Source organism: Mytilus trossulus, chromosome 10 (genome assembly GCF_036588685.1).
Source record: "Mytilus trossulus isolate FHL-02 chromosome 10, PNRI_Mtr1.1.1.hap1, whole genome shotgun sequence".
Taxonomy (NCBI): Eukaryota; Metazoa; Mollusca; class Bivalvia; order Mytilida; family Mytilidae; genus Mytilus; species Mytilus trossulus.
In genome coordinates this window covers 34,067,940-34,086,493 of record NC_086382.1, presented here as the reverse complement: position 1 = coordinate 34,086,493, position 18,554 = coordinate 34,067,940, and the positions used below count along the sequence as shown (strand labels likewise).

General features: G+C 31.1%; 1 protein-coding gene across 1 annotated transcript in view; it reads right to left on the bottom strand.

Moving 5' to 3' along the window:
• Window positions 1-18,554, bottom strand: part of LOC134687250 (alpha-mannosidase 2C1-like) — a 56,425-nt gene that overhangs the window by 28,812 nt on the left and 9,059 nt on the right. Inside the window, exons 8-15 of the mRNA XM_063547389.1 lie at window positions 17,902-17,993; window positions 16,738-16,844; window positions 6,089-6,199; window positions 5,676-5,768; window positions 4,704-4,820; window positions 4,177-4,272; window positions 2,286-2,377; window positions 534-587 (exon numbers count right to left, since the gene is read on the bottom strand). Coding sequence (XP_063403459.1) covers window positions 534-587; window positions 2,286-2,377; window positions 4,177-4,272; window positions 4,704-4,820; window positions 5,676-5,768; window positions 6,089-6,199; window positions 16,738-16,844; window positions 17,902-17,993 — 762 coding nt within the window. The remainder of the gene's footprint in view (window positions 1-533; window positions 588-2,285; window positions 2,378-4,176; window positions 4,273-4,703; window positions 4,821-5,675; window positions 5,769-6,088; window positions 6,200-16,737; window positions 16,845-17,901; window positions 17,994-18,554) is intronic.

The window sequence follows — 18,554 nt, the reverse complement described above, 5'->3', positions numbered from 1 at the left end:
CTTTTAATTGATTTTAATGTAAAAAATAGTACCTTAATTCAAGCACAATGCTTGACCATTGTCTTTTGATGAATAATTAACTTTTCAAAACACTAGTTTATATAGATAGGGGATTAATTAAGGAATCCAAAGAGCAAAAAAATATATATAGGTCACCCTTCTTGTTATTGAGATATTAGCCATTGAAATTTTGGCGGGAAAATATTCTCTTTTGACTTTTCATAGCTTTATTATTGACAAAGATGAAGTTCTCAAAAACTGTTAAAAAGTAATTAAAATTATAAGACTTTCACAGATGGCTTATCATCATACATATGAAAGATTTACAAAAAGAAAAACGGGGGTCACTGGGCAAATTTTTTCAAGGTATTCAAATGGATAAAACCAGAGGATTCCGAAAATCTGACAAAAAATTTAAAACATGACAAGCCAGCTTCCTTAAATGATTGAAATCAACAGTAAGATATTATGATTTTATGGTAATGATTGGTCGCAGACTAACTGATGTTTACCCAGTATCAAACCATCTTTACCTTGGTAATCCATTGACATCTTCAAGTCTTTTCAATCTCTGTAACATCTCCTCTCTGAAATAAGAGTACAAGTAAATTATCAAACGCCATATAAATAACTAATTTATTTAAACAAGACTTATTGACCATGTTTACCATGCTGGGAAGACAAGCTCCAACTACAGCTTCTTTTTAAACTATATAAAAGTTGAAAACCTATTATTATCTTATTCCTGCACAATGTGATTAAAAAAGAGATATTTACACTTGCATGCACATTTGTTCACCATTTAGTAAAATCACAAAGGTTCCGCTAAACCATCACATCATAATTCAAAACATTTGACTTCACAATTAAATAGTGATTGTTGCTTGACATCAAAGGGTGATATAGAGCAAATCTAAGGTCATTTGGAGACAAAAAACAGCTAAATATCAAAACAGTAAATATGTTTATACAGAAGCAGTGTCCATGCTATGCTTACAAGGAAATGAAAACACTCTTTTCCACTTTCTGTTTGAAAGACATTTCAGGATCCTAATAGACCACTTTCGAGTTCATCAGTCACCGAAAAAAACTCGTCAATTATGCACGCCTTTATGACATCATTTTCCAGATATAGGGGCATGCCTTTATCCCAGAACTATAAACTTTTTTCAAGCGTCTTAGTGATCGTCATTGTGCAGGATAAACTAGAAATAATGGTTGTTCTGTAGGTACTTAATGACCTAATGACAGCAGTGCTGATTGTCAATTTTGGGAATTTAATTTGCCGGAATAATTCGTACAATAAAGAATTAATAGTTTTCCAACCACTCGCTCAACATTAAAATGGAAGTGACAACGCCCCTAAACGCACAAATGACGTTTTTGACGGATATGCATCAAACTTGAAAGTTGTATATATATTGGTTTTGTCATGATACACACATCCAAACAATTGGAGGCAGAACTTTCATTGGCTAACATAATATTACCAGAACACACAGCAGAGTAATTTGAAAAATTATTGCTAGAAACTAAGGGCAAATGTGCTGCAAATTTGATTGCTGATTCACAGATACAGAACCTCTACATTGAAAGTATAATAGTACCCAGTTGTAAATTATTTACACTATAAATGCATGTGTAGTTTTTAAATTTCTTTTCTTGTTCACAATATCAAATTTGTACACATATATACAAAAACATAAATCACTCTGTGGCACACAGATACCTAATTCATATTATGGTACAGATATCAAATTCATTCAAACAGCTGTGTAATAAAATGTATTTGAAATAGTTCCCTCTAATAGAGCAATAAATGAAAAATATCTACTTTTAGTTTAAACATATTTATTTATAGTGGATTGGGAAACAAGTTATAACAACTAAAATTAATCCCTTTATACTTTGCTGGTGTGAGTGCTGACTTTTAGCAATATAAGCCTGCTCTTTTTTTCGAAATCTAGAAGGGTGTTTTTACGTGCAAGAGATATTAATCTTTCTTAACACAGGTCAGCCATTTATTGTCTCTTTCCAATGTATTATCATTGTTTCTCAAGACAATATTGTGCAAAAGATGTCAAGGGAGAGCTGAAAAATCAGTCATTAAAACTTTCTCCCCGTAATCGGGGGTTGAATCAGGAACCTTTGAATTTGTAGCCTGATGCACTTACCACTACATCACAGCTCTCTTACAGTTGAATATTCCATATTTTGAAAATAAAAATGTTGTACATACAATGAAATAACCCAAAAGGGACTATTCTATTCTATATAATACCTACGATGGCCCATTTCCTCCATCACCATAGCCAAACAGGAAAACACTTTTACTAGACCTGCCTTTATCTTTATAATTCTTTATTGTTCTTACCACCTGAAAATAATAGATTGATTGATTATTGAATGCTTAATGTTCCATCAGCAAAATAAGGCTATATTGTGTCGAAAGTGAACAAGATGTTCAGATGAAATAATATATTTATAAAATGTAATCTGCTACATTAAAACCATATTGCTGTTAATAGTCTATAATGGAATTGTAAATATGATATATTCATTTAATAATATGTGATCATAATTTATGTCTAAATACAATTTTGTAATAAACCTGAAGTTATCTAAAGTCATAAAAAGTACTTGCATCCTTTTCGTTAGAAAAAAAAGACCAAATACACCTGTCATCTGCTTATAAATACAGGATAAATCTTAGGATTTACATTTGGTTTTGTGCATTCTTGCTGATCTAGAAGAGCCATTCATATGTGGAAAAATTTTAATGTAATATTTAAATCATATTTTTTGTGAATACATCATTGTTTGTTCTAAGAGCATTTATATGTCATATGTCATAACCATTTTCAAAACACAAAACAAGTAGATACTCAAATAAATCATTCTAGTTAAGTCTCCATCTTAAATCTGTCTAAATTACCAACAATTCTACTTAAAATAATATAAACTAGATATCATTGAGATGGGAGCCATCTCTGTGGGCCCCGCTGTCAATAATGTGGGGTAAATAAGTTGTATGGATAATCTGATATGAAGCATTATTTGAAGTTATTACATAGTCTCAGGTGTGATTTTAATCTAAGATTTTAAGTTAAAACTGCTAAATATTCTCAACTTACTTTCATAGTATAATAGTGATATGACTGCATGATGTGAACTCATTGTTGACTACTCTAAGGTGACTTCTGGATATATGGATTGATATTTGAACAAAATGTTTAAGTGCTGCCCAATTGATATTTGTCACATATTTTTAGAATTATGCCTTCAATATATTATGACCCACCAAGTATAAAGTATGAAATATTTACGGTTCTCAAGAGGTAGAGGTGGATCAAATTTGTTAGCGATGGACAGACCAACAGACAGACAGACCTTTGACCTAGGAAGTGGTACATACATCATGACACACCCTCTGGTGTTGGTTAAAATGGATGTCAAGTATAAACTTTGAAATCATAACGGTTATCTAGATATGGAGCGGACACGATCTTCACCACAGGACACAGGGTTGTCAACTGAAACCAAAGTTTTTGACCTTCACCTTTGACCTAGGAAGTTGTACATACATCATGACACACCCTCTGGTGTTGGTTAATAATCATGTTAAGTATTAAGTATAAAATCATAACGGTTATCTAGATATGGAGCGGACACGATCTTCACCACAGGACACTGGGTTGTCAACTGAAACCAAAGTTTTTGACCTTGACCTTTGACCTAGCAAGTTGTACATACATCATGACACACCCTCTGGTGTTGGTTAAAATGGATGTCAAGTATAAACTTTGAAATCATAAGGGTTCTCAAGATATAGAGCGGACACGGTCTTCACCAAAGGACACAGGGTTTACATACATCATAACACACCCTCTGGTGTTGTTTAAAATGGATGTAAAGTATAAACTTTGAAATCATAACGGTCCTCAAGATATAGAGCGGACACTAAAGTGTTACAGACGGACAGACAGACGGACAGACGGACGGACAGACTGATCACTATAGGGCAACCCGCCTTAGGCGGGTCCCTAATTATAATCAGCACTTCCTACTGATGTCACAAACATTATACTTGAATGTAGCTGGAGTTGTGCATAGTCAAAACAATGTACCTTTGTTTACAGGCCTTGGTCTCTAGTATAAAAGCAAAATATGTCTTACTTCTTCTACCTGTCCTTTCATCTCATAAGAATCTCCAGGGGGAAAATGAGTCAGAACTCTTGAACCATCAATCCCTTCCCACATAAATGTATGATGCTGCAATAAACAATACATTGTTCTGTGTGAATCTGTTAAAATTTTGTCTACAGATTAAAAAAAAATAACAAGTTGAGTGTACAAAAAACAAATAGACTGTCAAATAATTATAGATTATTGTTGGTCATCTCAATGGTGACCAATGATAATCAGTGTATCTCTAATTTTACCTCCAAAGGCATTGTTGATTTCATTGACAACTACACATGCTCCCTTAGTTCCAAGCAATAATTTTTCATTTCACTCTACTGTCCTGAGAAAGGAAATTATCACATGTATCAGTCAGTAAGATAAAAGGAAAATTTCACAAGTAGCAAGAAACTTGAATACTGGTAGACATAAAAGTTTAATTTCTATATTGATATAAACTATTAAGTGAACATCCTTAACTTCATGCAAGTGTAATAACATGTAAAATCAGACATACTTACAGGAAATTTGTTGAACAGACTCCAGCTGAGTTTCTGTGTCAAAAATCTGTTAATGCCACAAGTTTTCATGATCTGGGGAAGCTGTGCTGAATATCCAAATGTATCTGGCAACCAAAACTTTAAAAAAAAAAAAAAAAGAAGTATTTTAAAATTTATTAAACCTAATCATTTTAAGTTCTTTAAGTTCAAGTTTTTTAAATTGTTATTTCAATTTTATTCAAAGAAAGAAATTTTTAAAAAGAACATTAGGTCTTATTACCTATTAGTGGCCAATGTTCTTATTTTTCTCTATCAAATGAAAAGTGAATTTAAAAACAATTCTACACACAGATGTTTTTTTGCAAAGTCATTTTTTCAAAGTATGCTTCTTTGAAGGCATTTGTTCAAATCATGCTTCTTTGCAATTGTACAGTCGGGTGTTCTCATAATGCTTCTTTGTACAGTCATTTGTTCTAACATACCAATAACTGAAATCAACAGTTCAATACACTATATAGCTACAAATGCTTTAGATGTAGATAAACAACTTGAAATATAAGAATTGATTTATTTACAGGTGCTTTAAAACAAGCAATAACTATTACATGCAGGATTATGCGATTTGCCTACAGCTTAAGGCTGTACAGTGACCTATAGTTAGGTCTATTGTGAAGAGTCGTCTCCTTGGTTTCATTGGCAATAATAATACATCTTCTTTTTTTATATATAACATAAAGATGTTCAGATATACCCTGCTGAGCCTAACTTTAAGCATACTAGATTATGACAGTAATTAATTTCATTTTACCAGGACACATTACTCTTGGTAATGAGCAAGAGCATACAAGTCCCACTATAACCCCTCATGTATCAACCTACAAACTAACTTTAACTCTTTGGATTGAGATCTCACTTGCATCCTTATCCATTCCTGGTCAGCAGGTTACCATGTGACAAGATAGTCAACATTAGAAGAAGAATACATGTATTTACCTCTTTACATTGCAAATCAAATTCCTCTTTGAAAAACTTTTGTCCATACAAAAATTGTCTTATAAATGACTCGCCACTTGGTAGGTTTCCATCCTATAAAAGAGAAGTTCACTTTTAACAATACAATGCAGACAGCAAACTTAGTATATCAAGCTAGGTCTGTTTCAAAAAATAAAGGATACAAAAGTATTAATTATTAAATATATTACAACACCGAGCAAAATAGTTGACCTTTCAGAGGTCATGAAAGACCAAAATCAAAAAAAGTTATATCACATGAACAATAAACTATTTAAATATTATTTTCATGTATAATTTGTTCACAAGCTTTCAAGGTATAAAATGATCTATGAAAATATCTTGTACATGTATTCCTTTATTGTGATGTTTTTAATATTGTCAAGGAAACATACCATCTCTACCCATGTACCACCAACTGGAATAAACTGCCCAGACTTCACTAACTGTTTAATCTTCTGGTATAATTTTGGGTAGTGTTCTTTCACCCAATAATATTGCTGAGCCTGGAAAACATATATCATTAAATTGTAATTCCTTTTTAATTCAATCAAGACATGGAGAACAGTGTGGTTCAGAATTGAGAGAAATGTGTAAAGCACTGTTTCATACACACAATCTGTAAATTATGTTTTCTGGTCTGTTTGTCTGTTCGTCCGTCTGTTCGTTTGTTTGTCTGTCCAGTTTCAGGTTAAAGTTTTTGGTTGAGGTAGTTTTTGATGAAGTTGAAGTCCAATCAACCTGGAACTTAGTAAATATGTTTCTTATGATATGATCTTTCTAGTGTTAATGTCAAATTAGAGTTCTGACAATTTCACTGTCCACTGAACAGAGAAAATGATAGTGCGAGTGGAGCATCAGTGTACTGGGGACACATTCTTGTTTAATTTTATTAGAGTATAAAAGGTGAATTATGACAACACTGAAAAGGTTTTAATAGTATTCCTGTTTCGTGCTAAGATACAAAATCAAATAATTTTATACTCCCTCAATATATAGTTTAGATTGAGTATGTTGTGATTTAAAGACAAATCCCTCTATTGTTTATGCGCATATACCAGCGCAACAGTACTATGCCGTCAGCGTTTTATGACGTCGTGGTTTCCGCGAACTCGAAACGTTAATGAGAGTTATTCCTCTTTGAGCCGATTGAGAGAGTGACAAACGTTTTGATAAGTAGATTTTCCGAGAAGAAAATGAAAATTGTTTTTATATAATAGACATGTTCCAGAATTGGATATATAAATTAGTTATGTGAATTAAGTGTATCTGAAACAAACAACAAAACAGCAAATGATAAAATATATGAATAAAAAGAGAGTCAACTATACAGCAAACTAACAACTGTCAAGCTTTATGACAAATTTAGGAAGACACTGTCTGTGAATTTAGTACTATGTGATAGCTAATTCAATGGAGATTAGAATGATAAAATTTTTGTGGAATATTTTTCAACAGGAATAATTTTGTGACTTGTGAAAGATTTTTTCCAGAAGGATCTATTTTGATATTTGATTATTGATTTCTACTACTAGAGGTGACAATATATGTACAGTATGTCTTCAGGGCAAAATTTAGCTGGTTTAAAATCAACAAACAAAAGACCTACTACTAAACCTGTGAATACTGTTCAGACATTGCTTGCAGCAAAAGTAGATAAGAATAAACCACCACCTAGTAAACGAACTCATTCAGACGTATCTAATGAATCAAACAATAGTTTAGACTTATCTGGCATAATGAACTTTCAAAAGGATATTGATGAAATTAAAATCAAACTTGAAGGTGTGACAAGGAGAGAGGACCTTGATAGAGTAACAAAAGATCTGATTAAAACTAGTGATCTTGAGCAAGTTGTTACTTTAATTGTCAAAAAGCTGATGAATGAATTTGAAATAACTGTACAAAAGAAGATTGATGAAAAAGTGGAAGAAGTTAAAAATGAAATGCAGGAAAAATTTGATGCTTTAACTATAGAAAATGAAGACCTGAAAAATAAGATACAAGCTATACAGTATTCCAATACAACAATTAGAAGAGACTTAAACGAAACAAGTCGACTTTCAAGACAGGCTGATATAAGCAGCAATTATAACGAGCAGTACTCGAGAAAAAATAACATTAAAATAATAAATTTTCCAAGAAAGGATAAACAAGATCTTAGAAAGGACTTTATGGAAACTGTGAAAAAAGAACTAAATGTGCAATTAGAAAACAGAGATGTGGTTGCAATCCATCGTATACCATCCCAAAAGGCTGGGCCCTATCCAGTTATTGTCAAGCTATTCAGTAGTGATGTTAAGCGCCAAATTATGAGATGTAGGAAAGAATTGACCAGTAAAATTAGATTTGTGGATGACGTTACTCAAAGAAACATGAGTTTAATTGAGAGACTTAGAAAAACTGACGAGTTTGAGTCTGTCTGGTACTTTAATTGTGGAATTTATGGTAGAACACCTGCAGGACTTCAGCTGAAATTTGGACTATATGATGACATTCATTACAGAGTACAGCAAGGGAAATAGATGTTACGTAATTAGAACTTAGACCTCACGGACAGTTTTGAGAATTCTATAGTTCATTGTTGATATTTGACTTAATATTTGTGCTTATCTCCCTTTCTTTGTATAAAAAAATCAGAGTTATCTCTCTTTTAACTATAGATCATATATAGTATTGATTTTCTTTCTACAATACATATTGATGTTAATTTTTTTTTTTGTACAGATAATCTTAATTTTTGTTGAACTATTATTTTGTTGGTGTCATATAAGGCAAACTGCATAAACTGACAAATCCCAACTACAATGTGGCAAAACATATTGAAATATTTAATTTTTTTAACACTTTTTTTGTCTGTTAATTTTATTTTTTTCTATGAATTGAATGTCTGTAAAGTATTGAATAACACTGTTGGTCCATGTACGAGGCTTGGTAATACATGTATGTTGAGAATTTTTATACCACCATATCTAGATGTTTTGAGCAAACCTTTGCGTATATGTCTTTGTGTCTCATGTGAATGTATAATATGGATGATCATATGTAAAAATGCATGCTTATATGAAATGATGATGTACACATATTTCAAACCATTATGGGCTCTTTAAAGATACTGTCTGTTAACTGCCAGGGTCTGGGTGATTTATCTAAAAGGAGGGATGTATTTAGTTTTCTAAAATCTGGAAACCATAACATTTATTGTCTTCAAGACACTCATTTCACAGTGGATAAAGAAAATAGTATAAGAACGTTATGGGGATATGAATGCTACTTTTCATCCTTTTCTTCAAATTCAAGAGGTGTAGCTATTATGTTTAAAAATAATTTTGAGTGGAAAGTACTTAAAGAAAAAAGGGACATTGATGGAAACTACTTAGCTTTGGATTTGGTTGTAGATAAAGTCGGTTTTACTCTCATAACTATATATGGCCCAAATACTGACAGTCCATATTTTTATGAGCATATTATGTCAATTATTGATGATTTTGAAAATGAGTGTTTTATTATCTGTGGAGATTTTAATCTTGTGTTAAATCCAAATTTAGATTGTTATAATTATTTACACATAAATAATCCTAATGCTAGAGACAAACTTTTAGAATTGATTGACGATAGATCTCTAGTTGACCCCTTTAGGGAACTTTTTCCTGACCTGTGTAGATACACTTGGAGAAAAAAATCACCTTTCAAACAAGCTAGGCTTGATTTTTTCTTATTTTCTGAAAACATTTTGTCGTTTTTGAAAAATTGCTGTGTAGAACCCAGTTACCGATCGGATCATTCTAGAATTATTCTAGAACTTGAATTGAATCCATTCATTAGGGGGAAAGGTTTATGGAAGTTCAATAATTCTTTGTTGTACGATGCTGACTATGTTAATGTTATCAAGGAAAAAATTTTGGATGTAAAAAAACAGTATGCAGCCTTGGTATATAATTTTGACAATATTAATGAAGTGAATAATAATGATCTTCATTTTACAATTAACAGTCAGTTGTTTTTGGAAACTCTATTAATGGAGGTGAGGGGCAAAACTATCTCATACTCTAGCTTCAAAAAGAAGGAAAGAGAGAGAAGGGAAAAAACTTTAAAAGATGACATTAATATTTTAGAAGAAAATGTAAACTCAGGTTCTATACAGCAATTGGAAGACAAAAAAAATGAACTAGAAAAATTCAGAAAGGAAAAAATGCATGGTAAAATAGTTCGATCTAGAATACAGTGGATAGAAGAGGGAGAAAAACCCACAAGTTATTTTTGTGGACTTGAATCTAAGAATTTTACCAGCAAGATTATTCCAAAGGTTGAAAAAGAAAATGGTGATATTGTAACTAACCAAAAAGAAATACTTAATCAGGTTAAAATATTTTATGAAAATTTGTACAAAAACAGAGATGTTGAATGTTGTAAACCTAAAGATATTGAAAATAGTCTACAAAATGTAAATGTTAGAAAGTTATCTTTGGATGAACAAGATAAACTAGAAGGTGAAATATCAGTTCAGGAAGCTGGTGAAACTTTAAAAAGAATGAAAAGCAATAAAACGCCTGGATCAGATGGTTTTTCAAGTGAATTTTTTAAATTTTTCTGGCCTGACTTAAAAATTTTTGTTGTAAGATCCTTGAATGCAGGGTATGATAAAGGGGAACTTTCTGTTACTCAAAAACAGGGGATAATTACATGTCTTCCAAAGGGTAACAAACCTAGACATTTTTTAAAAAACTGGCGCCCTATATCTTTGCTTAATACTGTATATAAAATTGGCTCTGGGGTTATAGCAGGAAGATTTAGAACAGTTTTGACTAAACTTATTGATACTGATCAGACAGGTTTTATGAGTGGAAGATATATTGGGGAAAATCTAAGATTGATCTATGATATCATGGAATATACTGAAGATAATGATATACCAGGCCTTTTATTGCTGATAGATTTTGAAAAAGCCTTTGATTCCATTTCATGGGAATTTCTTTTAAATGTATTGAAATTTTTTAATTTTGGCGATTCTATTATAAATTGGGTGAAAGTGCTCTATCAAAGCATTAATTCAGCAGTCATTCAGGGAGGGAATCTTTCAGACTTTTTCACTGTTGAACGGGGTTGTAGGCAAGGTGATCCATTATCGCCTTATCTTTTCATTCTTTGTGCTGAAATTTTAGCGTTAAAAATAAGAGATAACAAAAATATAAATGGAATCAAAGTTCTTGATGTTGAACACAAACTCTCGCAGTTTGCTGACGATACATCACTACTTCTAGATGGTAGTGAAGAATCTTTAAATGAGGCATTATTGGAACTAGATTGGTTTGCTAAAATATCTGGTTTGAATATGAATTTTTCCAAAACTCATGTCATTTGGATTGGAAGTAAAAAGTACAGCACAGAGACACTTAGTACAAATCAAAATCTTACTTGGGGAAGCACATCCTTTAAATTATTGGGTGTTAATTTTGATGTTGATTTAGAAAAACTAGTTAAAATCAATTATGATGAAAATATTGTAAAAATAAAAAGACTAGTCAAACAATGGTCTAGACGTAACATTACTGTTATTGGTCGAATTACTGTTGTAAAGACACTTATGTTGCCAATTTTAAATCATTTAATATTGTCACTACCTAATCCAAGTGAAGATATTATTAAACAGATAAATGAACTGATGTATAAGTTTATTTGGAACTCACCAGTTCATAGAGTGAAAAAAGATGTAATACAAAAAGATTATTGTGATGGAGGCTTAAAAATGATTAATTTACATGCTTTTATAAATGCTTTGAAATGTACTTGGATTAGAAGAATTTGTAGAAATGATTGTAAATGGCGAAATATATTTTTGTCATATGTTGATAAAGATAGATTATTTAGTTGTGGTAATAGCTATGTAAAGCAACTACAGCAAAGTATTAAGAATAAATTTTGGAAAGATGTACTGGGTGCTTGGCAAATGGTAATTGAAAAAGAAATGAATTTGCACGACTGGGAATATTTTCTTTCCAGTCCAATTTGGATGAATAACCTATTCCAAATTGATAACAAACCAGTTTTTTTCAAAGACTGGCATAGTAAGGGTATTTTATATGTAAATGATATTGTGGGGGAGAATGGTACCTTTCTAAATTTTTATCAATTTCAGGAGTGTTTTCAGATGGATATAGACATCATGAAATATAATAGCATAATTTCTATGCTAACTAAGACTTCCAAAAAAATTAAAAGGGGAGATTATAAATTAGTATCTCCTTTCATACCATCAGTTATAAAGACCATTCTCAAAAGCAAAAAGGGATCTAAAGATATGTATTTGGTGCTAAACAAAAACAACACTGTTCCTACAGGAGTAAAAAGATGGGAAGCAATTTTAGGTTTAGAAAATCAAAACTGGAAAAAGATTTTTCAACTACCATTTGCTATTACAAAAAATACTAAGCTACAATGGCTTCAGTATAGAATTAATCATAAAATTCTGGCAACAAATACGTTTTTAAACAAAATTGGGATTGTGCAAAACCCATATTGTACTTTTTGTAAGACTGAACTTGAATCAATTGAACATATACTGTGGGATTGTTATTATGTACAACAATTTATTGAGCAAACTGAAATGTGGTTTCTCCATAACGGTATTAGTATACCATTTACACAGGATATTTTTTTGTTTGGAAATTTATCACGAATGTACAAAGGTGACCCTCAAAACAATATTTTTCTCTGGATTAAACAATATATATATAATACACGATATTTTAAAGGAGAATTAAGTTTAACAGCATTGATTGAAAAAATAAAGCATCATTATATTTTGGAGAAGAAGATATCAGTTAAAAATAAATGTTTTGAAAAGTTTAATCAAGCTTGGTGCATTTACCAAGAGGCTTTACAGGATAATTTGGTGGATGAGCAACTATGAAAAAATTAGCAGACATCAAAATGATTTTTTTTTTTATTTTTATATTGTTTTTTTTTTGTTGCTTTTGTTTTTTTTTCTTTTTCTTTAATCATCTTTTAATTCTTTTATTTATTAATTCTCTATATTTTTTTTTTGTATGTCCTTTTTAATAAGATACAATTATAAAATCCAAACAAAATGTTATTTTCAAGTTCTATACATTTTCTAATAGGTTGTATTATATTACATTTATATATATGAACTTATTGTTTGAAAACTGTACTGTTGTATATTATATATGTTGGATAAAAAAAATAAAAATAAAAAAAAAAAAACAACTGTCAAGAAACGAAACAAAAATCTGGATACTCGACAACAAGATGGAGGGGGATAGGACCTTTATCGGGACTACGGGATCGGATGTTTTAAGCTCGGGATTTCGGGATCCGGGAATCCCTTTTAACTTTACTTTGTTTAAATTCGGGACCTTGGGATTTAGTTTTTTTAAGTCCGGGATTTCAGGATTGGCAAATCATATTATAATATAAAACTAATTTCCATAGTTTGCTACATGTATGGATTTATCTGTTCTATAGAGACACTCTCTTTGGTAGCCTATGTTTTAAATTGTATTTATATTTTCACAAATCATTAAGAAAGTACGAAAATCATCAATCATGTCATCAAAATTCAATGTATCTATAGAATTAGAAACCTTACGTACCTATATGGATATGGCAAATTATACATACGTATTTTGAATGTGTAAGGCGATAACATTTTTACACAAATATAATATTCAGATTTCTGATAAGCACCAATAAATCAGTTACCCAACGACGCATACGTGTAAAATAAAGTCCATCTAGAGAAGTTAACATTTACGCTTCTAACATTGTAGGTTTTTGTATTTGACCACTCCCGAGTATGATCCGATTTGCCAAATTTTATACTTATGTACTAGATGCGCAATTGTTGAAAAAAAAAACATAATCCTGCCTGTGTTTAAAAGTTGTCAGAATGAAGAATTAAGGAGGAATGCATATGAAACAAAAATGTGTCTAAAGTACACGGATGCCCAACTCACACTTTCATTTTCTATGTTCAATGGACTGTGATATTGGGTAAAATAATCTAATTTGGCATTAAAATTAGAAAGATCATGTCATAAGCAACATGTTTACTAAGTTTCAAGTTGATTGGACTTCAGCTTCATAAAAAAAAACTACCTTGACCAAAAACTTTAACCTGAAACTTGCACTTTCATTTTCGATGTTCAGTGGACCTTGAAATTGGGGTCAGAAGTCAAATTTGGTCTTAAAATTAGAAAGATCATATCATAAGCAACAAGAACTTCAAAAACTACCTTGACTAAAAAACTTGAACCTGAAGCGGGACAGACGGACGAACAGACGGACGGACGCACAGACCAGGAAACATAATGCCCCTCTACTAGTCTATCGTAGGTGGGGCATAAAGAAACAATAGTTGATTTGAGAAAAAAAGTCGGACTAGGTTCCATTCATAATCACGATATGACAACTGTATGATTATACTTAGACTGAGTTTCTAGCAACATGACAGAATATTTTGATATGATAGATGCCTATGGATGAATGATAAAAACAGTAGTATGTTAAATAGACCCCGTTAACACTTGCACTAAATTGAATCGATCTTTTAAGAATATCTCTCATTTACGATCTTTTTAGAACTTGTGATTTTAAATTTAGTATACATTGCAATCCTAAAATAATCGGTCATTTCGTTAAAAAAAAAAACTCGTAGTAAATAGAATAACGGGAACGAAATATTTGGTTCATTACATGTGCTTCTGCATTTATTAATTATCTTTTAAATTAATATGTCATAAGTCCTTTTAAAAACAAAGAAATGTCAGAATAATTTTGCTTATAACGGTCATTTTGTTTGAAGATGAGGAATTTACAGAAAATAATAAGAAAAATAAATACAATTGAAAAGATAGTTTTTAAAATGTGCATCGATTAACACACGTATATTTAGCGAATACGGAACGAATAAGTTACGGTATCAGTCGAGCACTGAAACGGGTCTTGTCCGTGAGGAGCTTGTAATTTAGTAGTTGTCGTTTGTTTAAGTATTACATATTTGTTTTTCATGTATTTATTTTTTTGTTCATAAATTAAGCCGTTAGTTTCTCGTTTGAATTGTTTTTCATTTGTCATTTCTGGACCTTTTAAAGCTTTATATGCATTATGAGATTTGCTCATTGTAGAAGGCCGTACGGTGACCTATTATAAATAGTTCCTGTGTCAATTGGTCTCTTGTGGAAATTTGTATAATTTGCTATCATATCTTTACTTTCAGAAAACTGACGCAAAAAACGTCGTATACATTTTTTTTATCTTCATGTTCTGTCAAATCATTTGAGTATACGGATGAAACTCTGAAATCAGTTACTTATAAGAATATATTAAACTGACCGTGTGCAGATTTATTTTCTTATCTACATAAAACATTTTGAATTGTAGATCGATTTATCTAAGCGTTTAAACTTAAACAAAGATCAGGGTTGCGTTCAATATCGTAGCGGCTACATAGGGCTACGTAGATTTTTGACTATTGAACATGTAGCTAGTTCATAAGATCAAAATCTATGTAGAACTACGTAGCCGCTACGATATTGAACAGAACCCGGTTCATAAAGAATCAATCTTTTTAAAACTACATTTGGAAGTGCTATTTTTAAGTCCGATCTTTCCGAGTCATATTTGCAATATCGGCTCATCGATCTTTATTGTTAGGGGTCTTAGATTTCTATTGATTTTAAGTTATTATCATCAAAATAAAAAGGAACAACATTCTTAACCGTAAAATTAGAATTCATGATATCGAAAGCACAGGTCTGTCTTGTCTTTCAGATATACTTTGACTGAACTATGAAATGATATATAACAAATGTATTCACTATTTTAAGAAGAATTTCTGTTCAACACATAAGCACTATAAATAAGTTGAATAGAAATGTTGTTCATAGAAGCATAATCCATTCGCGTGTACTTTTGTTGAACGCATTGTTTTCCAACCACCGCATTTATATTACGTGTCTGTGAAACTGACTGAAAACTAAGTACTATCACGTGTAAATTAAAAGTAGTTGAAAACAAACAAACAACATAACAGCAAATAACGAGAACTGTGTTGTCCGTAATTTGTATAGGAATAACGACCAAAACCGGCGGAACGGCTTTCGACGTTATGTTAGAATTCGCGCAATGTATTCCCGCCATTTCAAATTGTTAACCCTTTTCTAGAAATATCTCTTTTTCCATTCCGGTGACCCCAACTTTTTTATTTCAGGATTTTATCTAGAAATAAACAACGCATATTCTGTTGAATACTCATCGAGAAATTGTTGGTCAATTTTTTTTAAACATCATTCTTTTTTAGTTATTTAACAATAAATAAAGGCGGGAAAATTATTATAGCAACTTATCGCTATTATTTTACCCTCAGAAATTGGTAATATTATTAAAATAGTTTGTATTAACAACTTGGTTAACAAAACAAACAAGTTTTATGGGAAACCAACTTTTAAAAAAAATATTACACTGCTATTGACTAGAGGTCCCGATTTCCAAATTCCATGAAAAAGACGGCGTTCTAAATCGAAAACGAGGTCGGTGACCCCATTTTTTTATTTGCTTATTTGGAAGCTTTTACCTAACCTAAAGTAAATATAAAATATAAAGAAGATATTATTGGTAGATCTGAATAGAAGGATTTGTCTTTAAAAATAAAGGTGGGCATCAGTGGTTGAGTTGAGTAGTCGCTGTAAATCACCTATATATAGTAATCAGAAGTCTGTCAACTCTTAATTTGTTAGTTCAAATTCTATTGGTAGCAAGGTGTATTTGACCTCAATCTAAGCTGATAAGTATCATTAGCTAGTTTACTGCCTCAAGTCTATGGTTTTCTCTGAAGAGGATAATCTGGCTTTCCCCACACACACACAAAAATGTTAGAATAGATGTGTCTAGGTTGAATTGTGTTCATTATGCAGACCTTTATTTGTCTTTTTGGATTCAGCATGTTGTTGAATCCTCTACAATCTTTTTATCTCTTAAGAATACCATTAGCAGACAACAAAGAACAATACAGGAAGTAGTTTACCTGAGAACAAGTGAAAGTAAAGTTTGGATATTTCTCCATCAGTTGTACAGTACAAGACCAACTCCTAGCACATTTCCTGATAGTTTCTCCATATGGCCACAACCAAGCTGTAAACCGTATCAATTAGGGTTTTTAAAAGAGTGAAAATTCATATACATTGTAAAACAGTATCAATTAGGGTATTTAAAAGAGTGAAAATTCATATCTAATCTATATCATTGGAAAATTAAATTCTCAATTTTGGAGATTTGTTTTCATAATAACTTAACATTTTTTTCAACATAAAATATATAAAAAATTTCAAGAGTGCATATATGAAAGTGTTTTTTTTTTTAATTTCTGGATATTATTTAAAAGAGAATAGGATGTCAATTTTCAGAATGTGTAAAAATATCATATCACCTATTAATTCAAAATCCATGGACAATAACACTTATAAGTCTAACATTGCCTAAATGTATGAAGAATAACCCACTGCATTTTTTTCACATGTCCTAAGTCAGCAACCCGTTCTTCAGTGGTTGTTATTTGTTGATATTGTTCATCAAGTGTTTCTACTTTTCTTATTTTATAAAGATTAGACAGTCAAGTTTTTATGTTTGAATGGTTTTACAATTGTCATTTTGAGGGCCCTTTATAACTTGCTGACTTCTGGGTATAACTTGCTGTTTAGTGTGATCCAAGGCTCTGTGTTGAAGGCAGTACTTTGACCTATAATGGTTTACTTTTACAAATTATGACTTGGATGGAGAGTTGTCTCACTGACACTAATACTAGGTCTAATATCAATTTATAAAATTCAATATTTGAAACTTTTAAATTGATTATAAGTTTTCACATAATTTTGATTGAGGAAGCAGGTTATCTAACATGAATAAACCCTAATTTATTTCTCTTGGAAAGATTTTTAGTCTATCTGTACTATTTTCAATGATTATATTACTGTAAATTCAGAAATTATTGCGAGGTTTTTATTTTTGCAAAAAATGCGACAGAGTTCTAAACCCAATAATTTAAACTTGCATTTTGAAATATTTTATATCAATCAAACAGGATTTTTCTCAAATTCGTAATAATTAGTCGCATTTCAGTGTAAAATGACAAAATCGTAATAATAAATGCACCCAATAATTTCTGAATTTACAGTAGTTTCATTGGGTTTACCTGAATCTATATGAGCATGTCCCATTGCATGAATTGTATGATGACCTTGACCATTGCCTTGGTGTAAAAACTTCTCAGCCATTGTATGTGCTCTAAAATAATAAACATCAATCTACATTAGCTATATGTTTCACTAATTTGCATAAAGCTTTTAAGGAAATCAATTGCCTAAAAAGTTTATCCATCATAATCTTATAAAGCAAAATACTGCAGGACTTAAATTTTAACTACAAATATTACGGTATACTTTTTTTCAAATCGACATGAAAAATATCTTAAATATTTGCAGTCTTTGTATCTAAATAAAATACATTTATTTTGGTAGTTTTACGTAGTTGTAATAAAATGAAAACATAATAAACACCACATCACCGAACTATAATTCTTATATCATTTGCATATCTATAAATACTTGAATTGGATTGGTCAAGTAGAATTTTTCTCTTGGTTTACACTTCGATAAACCCTGTTTCCGAAACTACTTTTGTAATCTGTTCATGCGCGATACACATTCTTGCAGGGTTACTGGGATTTTCAGCAAGTTGAGATTATAAAACAATTGCATAACAGTTGTTTCTATTCAAATGCATATATAACCAAAAACAAAGAAATAAAATAAATGCACTAAAGCTTCGAGAATGTATGAAAAATAA